At 41.4% G+C, this 19228-nt stretch overlaps 1 protein-coding gene across 6 annotated transcripts in view; it reads left to right on the forward strand.

Moving 5' to 3' along the window:
• The window catches only part of LOC132510509 (zinc finger protein 235), a 58708-nt gene extending 40243 nt beyond the window's left edge, over positions 1-18465 (forward strand). For all 6 annotated transcript variants that reach the window (XM_060132699.1, XM_060132702.1, XM_060132701.1 and 3 more), the window contains one exon: positions 15634-18465. In XM_060132699.1, the coding sequence (XP_059988682.1) occupies positions 15634-17603 (1970 nt within the window). In that variant the 3' untranslated portion in view covers positions 17604-18465. The remainder of the gene's footprint in view (positions 1-15633) is intronic.
• Positions 18466-19228: the final 763 nt, after the last annotated feature.

The following is a 19228-nucleotide window of genomic DNA, read 5'->3' on the forward strand; positions in this document are numbered from 1 at the left end:
AGTTCCTTGAAGCTCTGTGGTCATATATGAGTCTACGCGTATCTCAAATATGACATTTCAGTCAAAACCTTGGTAATACAGCCAGTGTTTTTCAATTGTGTCCTGTCACAGGGAGAACAGATTCTTACTGAACTTATGTGAACAAATATACTATCAGGAAAATAAGGGTACTCACTGAGACTTTCTGAATTCTGGAAGGATCAGGTAAGGAGAAAAAGTAGATGTTTCATCTTTGCTCACAAAGGTATAATTTACCAGATTTCTGTAAGTCATATATAACTTAAGAGATCAAGGTCTCCTTAAAATGGGAAAACAAAAATATCAGAGCATCCTCCCCAGTTCATGTCGTCCCACATAATTAACACTCGTTTTGCTTGAATCTGGTTTTTTCCATTAGTTCTCTTGACCTTGCCTGATGATTGAAGCCAGTAGGGCAGTGATCATTCCAAGAAGTTTACAAGGTTTCTGTGTGATATACCCAGTGAAGCGGGTACCTAGATCACTGGAGATTGTGGAAGGTGTACCCCAAGCAGGAAACACCTTCTTTAATAGTGTCTTTGCCACGATGAGGGCATTGGTCTTGCAGCAGGGAAAGGCTTTACTATCTGGAAAACATCCAGACTGATGACCCATAGTGAGTGGCACTTGAATGAAGTCCAGCTGCAAAGTATTCAGAGGGTCCAGAAAGAGGACGCCTCCAGGGACAAAGATAGTTTTTTAATTTTTAAAATTGAGATGTAATTAACATATAACATTAATTTCAGATGTCCAACATAATGAATCAACATTTGTGTATGTCTCAAAACTATCACCACGATGAGTCTAGTTAACATCCATCACCACACATAGTTGTAATTTTTTTTCTTGTGATAACTTTTAAAATCTACTCTTAGCAGCTTTCATATATGCAATACAGTATTATTAACCATAGTTGCCAGGCTGTACAGAGAGTTTTGACTTAAAAAAAAGGTTTTTTTAAATGCACTGTGGTGGGTGAAGGAATGCAAACACCAAAAAATGGGGCTTGCCAGGGAGCTGGGAAGAACCAAGTGGCCATATATATCTTGGTTTTCCCAGAGCCATTGTTTACCTGTCTCAGTTTATCTGACACAGGAGCAGACTGTTGCCAGGTGACAAGGACATCGGCGTGGCAAACGTTTGGCATTGAGGGGTCTTTCTTTGCAGAAGCAGAATGGACTTCATCCACATGCCCCACAATCTATAGATTCTACTGCTGCTACCTTTGCCTGAGAAGCGAGGGCAGTTCCCTGATGCTAGGGTGCAGTCCTTTTGGTGTGAGCCTCAATTTAGGTGACAGACATTTTATAGCAGGAGATATCACACAATTTCTGAAACACTTGTAACATGTACCAGCAGCCCTCAGAAACGGCAAGAAAGACTGAACTCAGAATGGTTCTCCAGGGCGCTGTGCCTGTATTTCTTCTGAATGCATTCAGAAGTTCCACTTGGGATCTTGTCACTGCCACCAATCTGATAAAAAAACAAAATTCAACTGAGTAAATTTGAAGATCTGGTTGGCCTTAATCATAGGTTCAGCATCCCAGGGCTCATCATGAATAAGAAGACACCCATTTCACCCTTAGGGCTCTGAAGCCATTTCAGGAACAGAGGATAAAAGACTAAATATTAGAACAAAAGATGCTCTGATTGCTCTTATCTCTCAGGAAATGCCAAGGGTTTTGGGAGCTGTGAGCCAGGAACCATGGGAGAAGATGAAACATTTATTATAAATCACAATGTCACCTTTTATAGCATGTAGCCTATAGGAATTGTATCTCTAATTTTTCAGAAGTGTTTTTTGATGCTATATAAATGGAATTAATTCTGTTTTTCAATTATTTGCTTGTCGGAATAGAGTTGATTTTTGTACATCAATTCTTGTAGCCTGCAATCTTCCTATATTCACGTGTTCTAGAAGCATTTTTGTACATTCCTAAAGATTTTTCTATATATAGATTTATAACTTCTGTAAATACATTATTTTACTTTTCTTTCCAATCTGTATGCCTCTTGTTTCCTTCTGCCTGAATGCAGGTAGACAGCATTCAGTCTTTCCTCACTGAGCATGGTGTTAACTGGAGGTGATTTTTTAGTGTCCTTAATGGACTGAGTTCCTTTCTCTAATTTAATGTGCATTTTTATCATGTGTGGGTATGGTAATTTGTCAAATGCTTATTCGCATTTTTTCAGACAATTGTAAGAGTTTCTCCTTTATGCTGTTTTTTTTCTGTGTAAATATTTTTATTGATTTGAACCCTCTCCCTTTTTTCCTTGATGAGTTGGGCTAAAGGCTTATCAACTTTGTTTATCTTTTCAAAGAACCAGATTTTAGTTTCATTGATCTTTTGTTTTCTTCGTCTCTATTTCTGGTCTCATCTTCATGATTTCTTTCCTTTTACAAACTTTGGGTTTTGTTTGTTCTTTCTGTAGTTGCTTTAGGTGCAAAGTTGGGTTGTTTGAGATTTTTCTTGTTTCCTGAGGTAAGGCTGTATTGCTATAAAGTTCCTCGTAGAACTGCTTTTGCTTTGTCCCATAGGTTTTGGATCATTGTGCTTTCACTTTCATTTGTCCCTAGGTTTTTTTTTTTAATTTCTTCTTTGATTTGTTCAGTGATCCATTGGTTGTTTAGTAACGTACTGTTTAGCCTCTATGTGTTTGTGTTTTTTATAGTTTTTTTTCTTGTAGTTGATTTCTAATCTCATAGCATTGTTGTCGGAAAAGATACTTGATATGATTTCAGTTTTCTTAAATTTACTGAGACTTGCTTTGTGGCCCAGCATGTGATCTATCCCGGAGAATGTTTCATGTGCACTTGAGAAGAATATGTATTCTGTTGCTTTGGGATGGAATGCCCTATAAATATCAGTTAAGTCCATCTGGTCTAATGGGTCATTTAAGGCCTGTGTTTCCCTATTGATTTTCTGGCTGGATGATCTGTCCATTGATGTAAGTGAGGTGTTAAAGTCCCTCACTATTATTGTGTTACTGTCAATTTCTCCTTTTATGGCTGTTAGCATTTGCCTTATATATTGAGGTGCTTCTATGTGGGGTGCATATATATTTACACTCGTTATATCTTCTTGGATTGATCCCTTGAATCATTATGTAGTGTCCTTCCTTATCCTTTTTTTTTTTTTTTTTTTTGCAGTACACGGGCCTCCCACCGCTGCAGCCCCTCCTGTTGCGGAGCACAGGCTCTGGACGCGCAGGTCCAGCAGCCATGGCCCACGGGCCCAGCCACTCCGTGGCACGTGGGATCCTCCTGGACCAGGGCATGAACCCACGTCCCCTGCATCGGCAGGTGGACTCCCAAGCACTGCGCCACCAGGGAAGCCCCCTTCCTTATCTCTTGTAACAGTCTTTATTTTAAAGTCTATTTTGGCTGATATGAGTATTGCTGCTCCAGCTTTCTTTTGATTCCCATTTGCATGGAGTATCTTTTTTCATCCCCTCACTTTCAGTCTTCATGTGTCCCTAGATGTGAATTGGGTCTCTTGGAGAAAACATACGTTGATAACCAGGTCTTATTTTTGTATCCATTCAGCCAGTCTGTGTGTTTTGGTTGGAGTATTCAATCCATTTAGGTTTGAGGTAATTACTGATACGTATATTCTTACTGCCATGTTGTTAATTCTTTTGGGACCGTTTTCATAGGTCTTTTTGCTTCCCTTCCTCTTTTGTTCTCTTTTCTTGTGATTTGATGACTATCTTTTGTGTTGTTTGGATTCCTTTTTCTTTTTTTGTGTATCTATTGTAGATTTTTGGTTTGCAGTTACCATGAGGTTTTTTTTTTTTTAACATCTTTATTGGGGTATAATTGCTTTACAATGGTGTGTTAGTTTCTGCTTTATAACAAAGTGAATCAGTTATACATATACATATGTTCCCATATCTCTTCCCTCTTGCGTCTCCCTCCCTCCCACCCTCCCTATCCCACCCCTCCAGGCGGTCACAAAGCACCGAGCCAATATCCCTGTGCCATGCGGCTGCTTCCAACTAGCTATCTACCTTACTACGTTTGTTAGTGTGTATATGTCCATGACTCTCTCTCGCCCTGTCACAGCTCACCCTTCCCCCTCCCCATAACCTCAGGTCCGTTCTCTAGGAGGTCTGCGTCTTTATTCCTGCCGTACCCCTAGGTTCTTCATGACATTTTTTTTTTCTTAAATTCCATATATATGTGTTAGCATACGGTATTTGTCTTTTTCTTTCTGACTTACTTCACTCTGTATGACAGACTCTAGGTCTATCCACCTCATTACAAATAGCTCAATTTCGTTTCTTTTTATGGCTGAGTAATATTCCATTGTATATATGTGCCACATCTTCTTTATCCATTCATCCGATGATGGGCACTTAGGTTGTTTCCATCTCCGGGCTATTGTAAATAGAGCTGCAATGAACATTTTGGTACATGACTCTTTTTGAATTTCGGTTTTCTCAGGGTATATGCCCAGTAGTGGGATTGCTGGGTCATATGGTAGTTCTATTTGTAGCTTTTTAAGGAACCTCCATACTGTTCTCCATAGTGGCTGAACCAATTCACATTCCCACCAGCAGTGCAAGAGTGTTCCCTTTTCTCCACACCCTCTCCAGCATTTATTGTTTCTAGATTTTTTGATGATGGCCATTCTGACTGGTGTGAGATGATATCTCATTGTAGTTTTGATTTGCATTTCTCTAATGATTAATGATGTTGAGCATTCTTTCATGTGTTTGTTGGCAGTCTGTATATCTTCTTTGGAGAAACGTCTATTTAGGTCTTCTGCCCATTTTTGGATTGGGTTGTTTGTCTTTTTGTTATTGAGCTGCATGAGCTGCTTGTAAATTTTGGAGATTAATCCTTTGTCGGTTGCTTCATTTGCAAATATTTTCTCCCATTCTGAGGGTTGTCTTTTGGTCTTGTTTATGGTTTCCTTTGCTGTGCAAAAGCTTTGAAGTTTCATTAGGTCCCATTTGTTTATTTTTGTTTTTATTTCCATTACTCTAGGAGGTGGGTCAGAAAGGATCTTGCTGTGATTTATGTCATAGAGTGTTCTGCCTATGTTTTCCTCTAAGAGTTTGATAGTTTCTGGCCTTACATTTAGGTCTTTAATCCATTTTGAGCTTATTTTTGTGTATGGTGTTAGGGAGTGATCTAATCTCATACTTTTAAAAGTACCTGTCCAGTTTTCCCAGCACCACTTATTGAAGAGGCTGTCCTTTCTCCACTGTACATTCCTGCCACCTTTATCAAAGATAAGGTGACCATATGTGCATGGGTTTATCTCTGGGCTTTCTATCCTGTTCCATTGATCTGTCTTTCTGTTTTTGTGCCAGTACCATACCGTCTTGATTACTGTAGCTTTGTAGTATAGTCTGAAGTCAGGGAGCCTGATTCCTCCAGTTCCTTTTTTTGTTCTCAAGATTGCTTTGGCTCTTCGGGGTCTTTTGTGTTTCCATACAAATTGCAAAATTTTTTGTTCTAGTTCTGTGAAAAATGCCAGTGGTAGTTTGATAGGGATTGCATTGAATCTATAGATTGCTTTGGGTAGTAGAGTCATTTTCACAACGTTGATTCTTCCAATCCAAGAACATGGTATATCTCTCCATCTATTTGTATCATCTTTAATTTCTTTCATCAGTGTCTTATAATTTTCTGCATACAGGTCTTTTGTCTCCTTAGGTAGGTTTATTCCTAGATATTTTATTCTTTTTGTTGCAATGGTAAATGGGAGTGTTTTCTTGATTTCACTTTCAGATTTTTCATCATTAGTATATAGGAATGCCAGAGATTTCTGTGCATTAATTTTGTATCCTGCCACTTTACCAAATTCATTGATTAGCTCTAGTAGTTTTCTGGTAGCTTCTTTAGGATTCTCTATGTATAGGATCATGTCATCTGCATCTATGTATAGGATCATGTCATCTGCAAACAGTGACAGCTTTACTTCTTCTTTTCCGATTTGGATTCCTTTTATTTCCTTTTCTTCTCTGATTGCTGTGGCTAAAACTTCCAAAACTATGTTGAATAAGAGTGGTGAGAGTGGGCAACCTTGTCTTGTTCCTGATATTAGTGGAAATGCTTTCAGTTTTTCACCATTGAGGATGATGTTGGCTGTGGGCTTGTCATATATGGCCTTTATTATGTTGAGGAAAGTTCCCTCTGTGCCTACTTTCTGCAGGGTTTTTATCATAAATGGGTGTTGAATTTTGTCAAAAGCTTTCTCTGCATCTATTGAGATGATCATATGGTTTTTCTCCTTCAATTTGTTAATATGGTTTATCGCATTGATTGATTTGCGTATATTGAAGAATCCTTGCATTCCTGGAATAAACCCTACTTGATCATGGTGTATGATCCTTTTAATGTGCTGTTGGATTCTGTTTGCTAGTATTTTGTTGAGGATTTTTGCATCTATGTTCATCAGTGATATTGGCCTGTAGTTTTCTTTCTTTGTGACATCCTTGTCTGGTTTTGGTATCAAGGTGATGGTGGCCTCGTAGAAGGAGTTTGGGAGTGTTCCTCCCTCTGCTATATTTTGGAAGAGTTTGAGAAGGATAGGTGTTAGCTCTTCTCTAAATGTTTGATAGAATTCGCCTGTGAAGCCATCTGGTCCTGGGCTTTTGTTTGTTGGAAGATTTTTAATCACAGTTTCAATTTCAGTGCTTGTGATTGGTCTGTTCATATTTTCTATTTCTTCCTGATTCAGTCTTGGCAGTTTGTGCATTTCTAAGAGTTTGTCCATTTCTTCCAGATTGTCCATTTTATTGGCATAGAGTTGCTTGTAGTAATCTCTCATGATCTTTTTTATTTCTGCAGTGTCAGTTGTTACCTCTCCTTTTTCATTTCTAATTCTATTGATTTGAGTCTTCTCCCTTTTTTTCTTGATGAGTCTGGCTAGTGGTTGATCTATTTTGTTTATCTTCTCAAAGAACCAGCTTTTAGTTTTATTGATCTTTGCTATTGTTTCCTTCATTTCTTTTTCATTTATTTCTGATCTGATTTTTATGATTTCTTTCCTTCTGCTAGCTTTGGGGTTTTTTTGTTCTTCTTTCTCTAATTGCTTGAGGTGCAAGGTTAGGTTGTTTATTCTAGATGTTTCCTGCTTCTTAAGGTAGGCTTGTATTGCTATAAACTTCCCCCTTAGAACTGCTTTTGCTGCATCCCATAGGTTTGGGGTCGTTGTGTCTCCATTGTCATTTGTTTCTAGGTATTTTTTTATTTCCTGTTTGATTTCTTCAGTGATCACTTCATTATTAAGTAGTGTATTGTTTAGCCTCCATGCGTTTGTATTTTTTACAGATCTTTTCCTGTAATTGATATCTAGTCTCATGGCATTGTGGTCGGAAAAGATACTTGATACAATTTTTATTTTCTTAAATTTACCAAGGCTTGATTTGTGACCCAAGATATGATCTATCCTGGAGAATGTTCCATGAGCACTTGAGAAAAATGTGTATTCTGTTGTTTTTGCATGGAGTGTCCTATAAATATCAATTAAGTCCATCTTGTTTAATGTATCATTTAAAGCTTGTGTTTCCTTATTTATTTTCATTTTGGATGATCTGTCCATGGGTGAAAGTGGGGTGTTGAAGTCCCCTACTATGAATGTGTTACTGTCGATTTCCCCTTTTATGGCTGTTAGTATTTGCCTTATGTATTGAGGTGCTCCTATGTTGGGTGCATAAATATTTACAATTGTTATATCTTCTTCTTGGATCGATCCCTTGATCATTATGTAGTGTCCTTCTCTGTCTCTTTTAATAGTCCTTATTTTAAAGTCTATTTTGTCTGATATGAGAATTGCTACTCCAGCTTTCTTTTGGTTTCCATTTGCATGGAATATCTTTTTCCATCCCCTTACTTTCAGTCTGTATGTGTCTCTAGGTCTGAAGTGGGTCTCTTGTAGACAGCAAATATATGGGTCTTGTTTTTGTATCCATTCAGCCAATCTGTGTCTTTTTGTGGGAGCATTTAGTCCATTTACATTTAAGGTAATTATCGACATGTATGTTCCTATTCCCATTTTCTAAATTGTTTTGGGTTCGTTATGATAGGTCTTTTCCTTCTCTTGTGTTTCTTGCCTAGAGAAGATCCTTTAGCATTTGTTGTAAAGCTGGTTTGGTGGTGCTGAACTCTCTCAGCTTTTGCTTGTCTGTAAAGGTTTTAATTTCTCCATCAAATCTGAATGAGATCCTTGCTGGGTAGAGTAGTCTTGGCTGCAGGTTTTTCTCCTTCATCACTTTCAGTATGTCCTGCCACTCCCTTCTGGCTTGTAGGGTTTCTGCTGAGAGATCAGCTGTTAACCTTATGGGGATTCCCTTATGTGTTATTTGTTGTTTTTCCCTTGCTGCTTTTAATATGCTTTCTTTGTATTTAATTTTTGACAGTTTGATTAATATGTGTCTTGGCGTATTTCTCCTTGGATTTATCCTGTATGGGACTCTCTGTGCTTCCTGGACTTGATTAACTATTTCCTTTCCCATATTAGGGAAGTTTTCAACCATAATCTCTTCAAATATTTTCTCAGTCCCTTTCTTTTTCTCTTCTTCTTCTGGAACCCCTATAATTTGAATATTGGTGCGTTTAATGTTGTCCCAGAGGTCTCTGAGACTGTCCTCAGTTCTTTTCATTCTTTTTTCTTTATTCTGCTCTGCAGTAGTTATTTCCACTATTTTATCTTCCAGGTCACTTATCCGTTCTTCTGCCTCAGTTATTCTGCTATTGATCCCATCTAGAGTACTTTTAATTTCATTTATTGTGTTGTTCATCGTTGCTTGTTTCATCTTTATTTCTTCTAGGTCCTTGTTAAATGTTTCTTGCATTTTGTCCATTCTATTTCCAAGATTTCAGATCATCCTTACTATCATTATTCTGAATTCTTTTTCAGGTAGACTGGCTATTTCCTCTTCATTTGTTAGGTCTGGTGCATTTTTATCTTGCTCCTTCATCTGCTGTGTGTTTTTCTGTCTTCTCATTTTGCTTATCTTACTGTGTTTGGGGTCTCCTTTTTGCAGACTGCAGGTTTGTAGTTCCCGCTGTTTTTGATGTCTGTCTCCAGTGGCTAAGGTTGTTTCAGTGGGTTGTGTAGGCTTCCTGGTGGAGGGGACTAGTGCCTGTGTTGTGGTGGATGAGGCTGGATCTTGTCTCTCTAGTGGGCAGGTTCACGTCTGGTGGTGTGTTTTGGGGTGTCTGTGGCCTTATGATTTTAGGCAGCCTCTCTGCTAATGGGTGGGGTTGTGTTCCTGTTTTGCTAGTTGTTTGGCATAGGTTGTCCAGCACTGTGGCTTGCTGGTCGTTGAGTGAAGCTGGGTGCTGGTGTTAAGATGGAGGTCTCTGGGAGATTTTCGCCATTTGATACTATGTGGAGCTGGGAGGTCTCTTGTTGACCAGTGTCCTGAAGTTGGCTCTCCTACCTCAGAGGCAGAGCCCTGACTCCTGGCTGGAGCACCAAGAGCCTTTCATCCACACGGCTCAGAATAAAAGGGAGAAAAAGTAGAGGGAATTAGTAGAAGTATGAGGAAAGAAGAAGGAAAGGAGGGAAGGAAGGAAGGAAGGAAGAAAGAAAGAAGGAAAGAAGGCAAGAAGGAAAGAAGGGAGGAAGAAAGGAAGGAGGGAAAGAAGGAAAAAAGAAAGAAAGAAGATACAGTAAAAATAAAATAAAGTATAATAAAGTTATTGAATTAAAAAATTCTTATTTAGAAAAAAAAGGGACGGATAGAACCTTAGGACAAATGTTGGAAGCAAAGCTATACAGACAAAACCTTACACAGAAGCATACACATACACCCTCACTAAAAGAGGTGAAGGGGGAAAAATCATAAATCTTGCTGTCAGAGACCACCTCCTCAATTTCGGATGATTCGTTGTCTAAAGGAGGGAAGGAAGGAAGGAAAGAAAGAATGAAGGTAAAGTATAATAACGTTATTAAAATTAAAATAGATTATTAAGAAAAAAATTTAAAAAACCATGGACGGATAGAACCCTAGGACAAATGGTGGAAGCAAGACTATACAGACAAGATCTCACACAGAAGCATACACATACACATTCACAGAAAGAGGAAAAAGGGAAAAAAATCATAGATCTTGCTCCTAAAGTCCACCTCCTTAATTTGGGATGATTGGTTGTCTATTCAGGTATTCCACAGATGCAGGGTATATCAAGTTGATGTGGAGCTTTAATCCGCTGCTCCTGAGGCTGCTGGGAGAGTTTTCCCTTTCTCTTCTTTGTTCTCACAGCTCACAGGGGCTCAGCTTTGGATTTGGCCCTGCCTCTGCGTGTAGGTCGCTGGAGGGCGTCTGTTTTTTGCTCAGACAGGACGGGGTTAAAGGAGCCGCTGACTCGGGGGCTCTGGCTCACTCAGGCCGGCGGGGAGGGAGGGGCACGGAGTGCGGGGCGGGCCTGCGGCGGCGGCAAAGTCCGGCGTGACTTTGCACCAGCCTGAGGCCCGCCGTGCGTTCTCCCGGGGAAGTTGTCCCTGGATCCCGGGACCCTGGCAGTGGCGGGCTGCACAGGCTCCGCGGAAGAGGGGTGTGGAGAGTGACCTGTGCTCGCACACAGGCCCCTTGGTGGCGGCAGCAGCAGCCTTAGTGTCTCCCGCCCGTCTCTGGGGTCCGCGCCTTTAGCCGCGGCTCACGCCCGTCTCTGGGGTTCGCGCTTTTAGCCGCGGCTCGCGCCCGTCTCTGGAGTTCCTTTAAGCAGCGCTCTTAAACCCCTCTCCTCACGCACCAGGAAACAAAGAGGGAAGAAAAAGTCTCTTGCCTCTTCGGCAGGTGCAGAGCTTTCCCCGGACTCCCTCCCGGCTAGCCATGGTGCACTAACCCCTTAAGGCTATGTTCAAGCCGCCAACCCTCTCCCTGCGCTCCATCCGAAACCGAAACCCAAGCCTCAGAGCCTCAGCTCGCAGCCCCGCCCGCCCCGGCGGGTGAGCAGACAAGCCTCTCGGGCTGGTGAGTGCCGGTCGGCACCGATCCTCTTTGCGGGAATCTCCCCGCTTTGCCCTCCGCACCCGTTGCTGTGCTGTCCTCCGCGGCTTCGAAGCTCCCCCCTCCGCCTCCCGCAGTCTCCGCCGGCGAAAGGGCTTCCTAGTGTGTGGAAACTTTTCCTCCTTCACAGCTCCCTCCCACTGGTGCAGGTGCCGTCCCTATTCTTTTGTCTGTTCTCTTTTTTTTTTTTTTTTCTTTTGCCCTACCCAGGTACGTGGGGAGTTTCTTGCCTTTTGGGAGGTCTGAGGTCTTCTGCCAGCCTTCAGTAGGTGTTCTGTAGGAGTTGTTCCACGTGTAGATGTATTTCTGGTGTATCTGTGGGGAAGAAGGTGATCTCCGCGTCTTACTCTTCCGCCATCTTCAAGGTCCCCCTACCATGAGGTTTTTTTTTTTTTTTTTTTACCATGAGGTTTTGATAAAACAATCTTGTATATATACACAGACTGCTATAAGTTGCAGGTCTATTAATTTCAAATGCTTTTCCAGTATTCTCCATTTGTACTCTCCTCTTTTCACAATTGCTGTTTTGATATATTTGTGTGTGGATGATATCCTACCTTTACTGTGTGTTTGCCTTTACTAGTGAGCTTTTCCATTCGTAGTTTTCTTGTTTCTAGTTGTGGGCTTTTTTTTTTTCACCTAGACAAGTTCCTTTAGCATTTGTTATAAAGCTGGTTTTGTGGTGCTGGATTCTCTTAGCTTTTGCTTGTCTGTAAAGCTTTTGATTTCTCCATCGAATCTGAACAAGAGCCTTGCTGGGTAGAGTATTCTTGGTTGTAAGTTTTTTCCTTTCATCACTTTAAATATATCCTGGCACTCCCTTCTGGCCTGCAGAGTTTCTGCTGAAAAATCAACTGATAACCTTATGGGAATTCCCTTGTATGTTATTTGTTGCTTTTCCCTTGTTGCTTTTAATATTTTGTCTGTCTTTAATTTTTGTCAGTTTGATTAATGTGTCTCAGCTTGTTCCTCCTTGTGTTTATCCAGTATGGGACTCTCTGCACTTCCTGGACTTGAGTGTTTCCTTTCCCATTTTAGGGAAGTTTTTGGCTCTTCTCTTTTTTAAAAATTTATTTAATTTATTTATTTTTGGCTGCATTGGGTCTTTGTTGCTGAGCCTGGGCTTTCTCTAGTTGTGGCGAGCAGCGGCTACTTTTCGTCGCGGTGTACAGGCTTCTCATTGCGGTGGCTTGTTGCAGAGCATGGGCTCTAAGCACATGGGCTTCAGTAGTTGTGGCATGCAGGCTCAGTAGTTGTGGCGCATGGGCTTAGTTGCTCCACGGCATGTGGGCTCTTCCCGGACCAGGACTCTGGTCCCCTACATTGGCAGGCAGATTCTTAACCACTACACCACCAGGGAAGTCCCTTATCTCTTCAAATATTTTCTCAGGCCCTTTGTCTCTCTCTTTCCTACTTCTGGGACTCCTATAATGCAAATGTTGGTGGCATTTAATGTTGTCCCAGAGGTCTCAGACTGTCATTTCTTTTCATTCTTTTTTTTTAATTCCATTCTGCAGCAGTGATTTCCAGCATTCTGTCTTCCAGCTACTTATTGGTTCTTCTGCCTCTATTATTCTGCTGTTGATTCCTGATAGTATATTTTTCATTTCAGTTATTGTTCATCTGTTCTTTAAAATTTCTTGTATCTTCTTGGTCTGTGCCTCCATTTTTTTTCACGATCTTGGATCATCTTTACTATCATTATTCTGAATTCTTTTTCAGGCAGATTGCCTATCTCCGCTTCACTTAGTTGTTCTTCTAGAGTTTTATCTTCTTCCTTCATCTGCAACATATTTCTCTTCCATCACATTTTGTCTCACTTTGTGCTTATGGTCTCCATTCCACAGGCTGCAGATTGTACTTCTTCTTGCATCTGGTTTCTGCCCCCTGGTGGGTGGGGTTGGTGCAGGGGCTTGTGCAGGCCTTTCTGGTGGACAGGGACATGTCAAAAAGTGACTCAGGATGGGCTCAAGTGGGCTCAGGATGACTTTAGGCAGCCCGTCTGTTGATGGGTGGGGCTGTGTTCCCACCCTGTTGGCTGTTTAGCCTGAGGCATCCCAGCACTGGAGCCTGAAGGCTGTTGGGTGGGGACAGGTCTTGGTGCCAAAATGGTGACCTCCAGGAGAGCTCACGCTGAGGAATATTCCCTGGGGGCTCCCCCACCAGTGTCCTTGCCCCTGCCGTGGCTCACAGCTGACCCCTGCCTCCCCAAGAGACCCTCCAAGACCCACAGGTAGGTCTCGCCCAGGCTCCTGTGGAGTCACTGCTTTGCCCTGGGTCCCAGTGCACATGCTACCTTGTGTGCGCCCTCCAGGAGTGGAGTCTCTGTTTCCCCCAGTCCTGTGGAGCTCCTGAAATCAAGCCCCACTGGCCTTCAAAGCCCAATGCTCTGGGGGCTCTTCCTCTTGATGCCAGACCCCCAGGCTGAGGAGCCTGCCATGGGGATCAGAACTCTCCTGTGGGAGAACCTCTGTGATATGATTAGTTTCCAGTTTGTGGGTCACCCAGTCGGCAGGTATGGATTTGGTTATATCACAAAAGTGCCCCTCCTACCATCTTGTTATGGCTTCTTCTTTGCCTCTGGATGTAGAATATCTTTTTTGATAGGGTCCAGTCTTTTTTGTTAATGGTTGTTGAGAAGTAATTGATTTTGGTGTTTTCATGAGAGGAGGTGAGCTCAAGTCCTTCTACTCTGCCATCTTGTCCTCCTGCTTTATGCTATTAAAGGAGCATGAAGCACTGATGATTTCACATGTTAAAACCACCTCGCATTCCTAGGATTCAACCCACTTATTAATAGTACCCTTTTATTGTGTATTATAAAAAACAAGATTTTCTCTTTGTTTAGGATTTTTGCACTTACATTATGTAGGGATTTTGATCTATAATTTTCTTTGTACTTAATGTCTTCGTCTATCTTGATATCAAGGTAATAGAGGCCTTATTATACACAATACCTCAGAAAGTATACTCTCCTTTTCAGCCTTCTGCAAGGGTTTGTGTAAGACTGGTATTATTCCTTTCCTACGTGCTAAGTGGAATTCACCAGTGAAGTTGTCTGGTCCTTTTGTGAGAATGTTATTTATGATTTCAGTTCATGAACTACTTACATATTTTGCTTTTCTTGTAACAGATTTGTATGTTTCAGGGAATTGGTATATTTTATCTAAGTTGTTGAATATATCCCCTTATTCTAATGCCTTTTATGATCTTTAGTAATATCCCATCTTTTATGCCTGATGTTGGTAGTTTTTGTCTTTTTTTTTTAACATCTTTATTGGTGTATAATTGCTTTACAATGGTGTGTTTTGTCTTTTCTATTTTTTTCCTTGATTCAGTTTGTTTTCCTTGATTTTTTTCCCCCTTGTTTAATTGCTTTTCACTATTTCCTTTCATTTCCTCTTCTTTTTATGGCTTCTTAAATTGGAACCTTAGGTTATTGACTTTAGGCCTTTCTTGCTTTCTATATGAATATTTAAAGCTATAAATAATCTGAGTGCTGTTTAACTGCATGCCAGAAATTGATACTATTTTCTTTCATTATTATTTCAAAATATTTTCTAATTTCCCATGTGATTTCTTATAGGCCTTTTCTGCGTGTTGGTTTTGATTTTAATTCTGCTATGGTCTTTAAAAATCTTTCAAAATTTGTTTTATAGCCCTGGGTATGGTTTATCTTGATGGATGTTTTATATGTACTTGAAAAAAAAATGTATGTACTGCAGTTAGGTGCAGTGACCTGTAAGTTTCGTTTTGGTTATAGTGGTTCAGATCTTGTATGGCTTTGCTGATTTTTTTTAATGGTCTAATAAGTGTGTAAAAAATCTTCAAGTCTGTAGATTTGTCCATTTCTCATTTTAGTTCCCTCTTTTTGTTTCATTTATTTTGGAGCCTTTATTAGACACATACACATTTGTAATTGTTACATCTGCTAATCCTTGTCATAAAATGTCTTTGTATCTAAGAGTGCTCTATTTTGTAAAGTCTTTTTGTCTGTTTAGCCATTCCAGCTTTCTTAGGCTTTGCATGATATTTGTATGATACGTCTTTTCCTACCCTTTTTCTTTTGCTTACTTGTATTTAAAACATATCCCTTGTTGACAGCATGTAGTTGAACCTTGCTTTTTATATTCTCTGCCAATCTCTGCCTTTTGATTTTAGGGGAGTGCACTTCCACATAATATACTTACTGAAACCGGGTATATTTGCAATTGCTTTTGTTGGGGGAGGTCTCATCTATTTTGTTCATCTCTTTGTCCTTTTCTGTGTTCTTTCGGGTAGATCAAATATGTTTTGGTATTACACTTCCATGCCTCTGGCTGGCTTTTAGCTGCTGCTTTTCAGTCCAGGCCTTTGGTCTTTCCCATGTCTGTATCCTTAAGAGATCTGCCAGGGATATGGGCAACCTCACTCTGGACTGATCCCAAATATCCTACCTTTTCAAATTTGGCTTTTTCTTGATTGGACGTTCTCTTGGTTGCTGTAGACCTTTGTTTTTCAGAATTCCTATGAAGTCATTTTCACTACTCTCTACTTGTTTATAATGTTTTCGTGGCAGGAGCAGAGGCTTGGAGCTTCCTAGCCCACCATCTTGCTGCCGTCACTCTCTCCGTCCTTAATTCCTTACTGTTTTCCTTTCAGGAGCCGGGAATCACAATGAGGTGGAGACTCTTCATGAAACAGGAGTCAGACTCCTTTCATTGGGAGAGCTTTCGTGCTGGTACATCAAGAGACACGTTGTGAGCAAATTAACCAGAAGTCAGGACTCCGTGATAAGTGTTCACGGAAAGAATTCTCAGTCCCCCAAACAACATAACTCCCCTGCAGGAGTGTCCATTCAGGCTTCTGTGGAAGACAGCTGTTTAATGACTCTTCTAGAGGATCATTCTAATGTTATTGAAAATCAAGAATTTCCAACTGGGAGAGCTCAGAACTCCTGGAATAAACTCTATCTGAATGGGACTCAGAATTATCAGAGAAGTTGTAAGCTGACGCCAGTGAAAAACAAGTTCTGTATATTTGTTCCATGCGCTAATATTTTCAGTTGTATCTCCCCCCACCTCGATGATGACACAGTGTACAAAAGAGAGAAAGCTCACGGCAACAGAGAGTGTGGTAGAGATCTCTTAAAGGCATCACCTCTGGCCCCGTGCAGTATCATTCAAACTGGACCGAAAACCTACCAGTGTAACGAACGTGAGAAAGGATTCAGTGACCACACCAGCCTTGAACTTCATCAGCAGGTACACTTGGGCAGGAAGTCCCCTACATACAGGATACATGAGAAGGGCAGTGGTTACAGCTCAGCTAGTCCCATTCAACAGAGTGTCCTCCCAGGGAAGAAACGCTATTGGTGTCACGAGTGCGGGAAGGGCTTCAGTCAGAGCTCAAACCTGCAAACTCACCAGAGAGTCCACACAGGGGAGAAGCCCTATTCATGCCACGAGTGCGGGAAGAGCTTTAATCAGACCTCACACCTGTACGCCCACCTGCCCATTCACACCGGAGAGAAGCCCTACAGATGCGAGAGCTGCGGGAAGGGCTTCAGTCGTAGCACAGACCTCAACATCCACTGCAGAGTCCACACGGGAGAGAAACCGTATAAGTGCGAGGTGTGCGGGAAGGGCTTCACCCAGAGGTCCCACCTTCAGGCCCACGAAAGAATCCACACTGGAGAGAAACCATACAAGTGTGCAGATTGTGGGAAACGCTTCAGCTGTAGCTCAAATCTTCACACGCACCAGCGCGTCCACACTGAGGAGAAACCCTACAGATGTGAGGAGTGCGGCAAGTGCTTCAGCCTGAGCTTCAACCTTCACAGTCACCAGCGCGTCCACACGGGAGAGAAACCCTACAAATGTGAGGAGTGCGGGAAGGGTTTTAGTTCGGCCTCAAGCTTCCAGAGCCACCAGAGGGTTCACACAGGAGAGAAGCCGTTTCGGTGCAGTGTGTGTGGGAAGGGCTTCAGCCAGAGTTCCTATTTCCAAGCCCATCAGAGAGTCCACACTGGAGAAAAGCCCTACAAGTGTGAGGTGTGTGGGAAGCGCTTCAATTGGAGCCTGAATCTTCACAACCATCAGAGGGTCCACACGGGAGAGAAACCCTATAAGTGCGAGGAGTGCGGGAAGGGCTTCAGTCAGGCCTCGAACCTTCAAGCTCATCAGAGCGTCCACACGGGGGAAAAGCCCTTCAAATGTGATGCATGTCAGAAGCGGTTTAGTCAGGCCTCCCATCTTCAAGCCCATCAGAGAGTCCACACGGGAGAGAAGCCATATAAATGTGATACGTGTGGTAAGGCCTTCAGCCAGAGGTCGAATCTCCAAGTCCATCAGATAATTCACACTGGAGAGAAACCATTCAAATGCGAGGAGTGTGGGAAAGAGTTCAGCTGGAGCGCCGGGCTCAGTGCTCATCAGAGGGTCCACACGGGAGAGAAACCCTATACGTGTCAGCAGTGCGGTAAGGGCTTCAGCCAGGCCTCACATTTCCACACCCATCAGAGGGTCCACACCGGAGAGAGGCCTTACATATGTGATATATGTTGCAAGGGCTTCAGCCAGAGGTCACATCTTGTTTACCATCAGAGGGTCCACACTGGAGGGAACCTGTAGAATTGGAAGGTGAGGAATGGCCTCCAGCTAATCCACGTCTTCATCTCTATTGGAAAGTCTGTGCTCGTAGTTGTGGGAAGTTCCTGCAGAACTTGGAAACATCAAGGAATCTTCATGGGAAAGAAGTTCTATAAAATGCTGTGTTTTTAAAGATCCAGTTGGGAGGTGAACTCTTTATACTAACATCAGGTTTCACAGAGGAAGGAAAACGTATTCTATAAATATGGTCAGTGGTTATACCAGAGCTCTGAATGCCCCGATTCTCAAGATGTGACACAAGAATCATTGGCATCTACCATACATGAAGGTTATGGGCAGGACTTGAACAAAAGTATAATGATGGACAAACAACAGATGTCAACTGCAGTGTACCCTCCACATAGGGAGGGCTGTTTTTCACCGTTCTGTCTCTACTGTGTAGAACTGTGCTTGGTTCCTAATAGGTGCCTGGCAATTACTGAACCAAGGGGAGGAAAATCCCTCTAATTAGGACAAATATTTGAAAATTCTGGTTGGCTTCCTATCCTAAATTCATAACATACTCAAGAAGAATCCTGCAAGTCGCCTTACTAAGATTGTACTTCAATTAATATTTCCTGAAATCAGAATCATATAATAGCCATCCACAATAGTACAGATTTGGACAAGGCTTATGAGTGGCTGCCACCCTCCATCCAGCTTCAGTTATATGTACAGAATCACCCATTGTGTGCAGTGTAATATTTAGCATCATTAGTTTGTATTTTATAGACTGAAAGGCTTTTTTAATCTAATAACATACTGCAACTTATATGATTGGAAATTTTGAACACTAATTAATTCCTTAGGGTTTTACTGTAACTCTGAAAGTGTTAAAAGTAGTTACTAGTAACAAAAAGTTTCATAGTAAACTTGAATTGTTAATAATCGGTTTCTTTGCATTATTTCCATTCAGGCTCAGGTCACATTGCCTTTTCTATTCATGGTCCTTCATCCAGACGTCTTTAAGCAGGAGCTTTGGCAGAAACCAAGGATATTAATTTTGTCACATTCCACCCCCATTGTTCCCCCGCTAAAAATGGGGTGGGGTAGACAAAAAACCTCTTGGATTTTGATTGAGATTTCATTAAAGTTATCAGTTTAGATTAATTGTCATATACACAGCATTCTGTGTTCAACACCTATTAGTAGGAGTGAACATTTGCTGGTCAATATGTATCAAAATAGTCTGCCCTGGCAAATCCTAGCATTAGAGGTTTTGCTTAGGAGATTACAGCAACAGTAAGGAAGATTGTACACAAAGATGTTTATACTGAATTTTTAAAAAAGGAAGTATCAGCAAAATATTTACATATTCTAATATATAGCCATGAAAAAATATGATATAGATGTATAATGACAGGAAAAAATTTGTCATCCACGAAAAAACTAGGTTAGAGACTTCCTGGTATAATTCAAGTAATAAGGGGATGTGTACCTGAAGATGTGATTATGTGCATAGCACTAATAGGTGGAAAGATATATTTATTTTTTTTGTCTGTGTTGGGTCTTCATTGCTGTGTGTGGGCTTTCTCTAGTTGTGGTGAGCAGGGGCTACTCTTTTGTCGCGGTGCACGGGCTTCTCATTGCAGTGGCTTTTGTTGTTG

This window comes from Lagenorhynchus albirostris, chromosome 19 (assembly GCF_949774975.1).
Source record: "Lagenorhynchus albirostris chromosome 19, mLagAlb1.1, whole genome shotgun sequence".
In the NCBI taxonomy this organism is placed as follows: Eukaryota; Metazoa; Chordata; class Mammalia; order Artiodactyla; family Delphinidae; genus Lagenorhynchus; species Lagenorhynchus albirostris.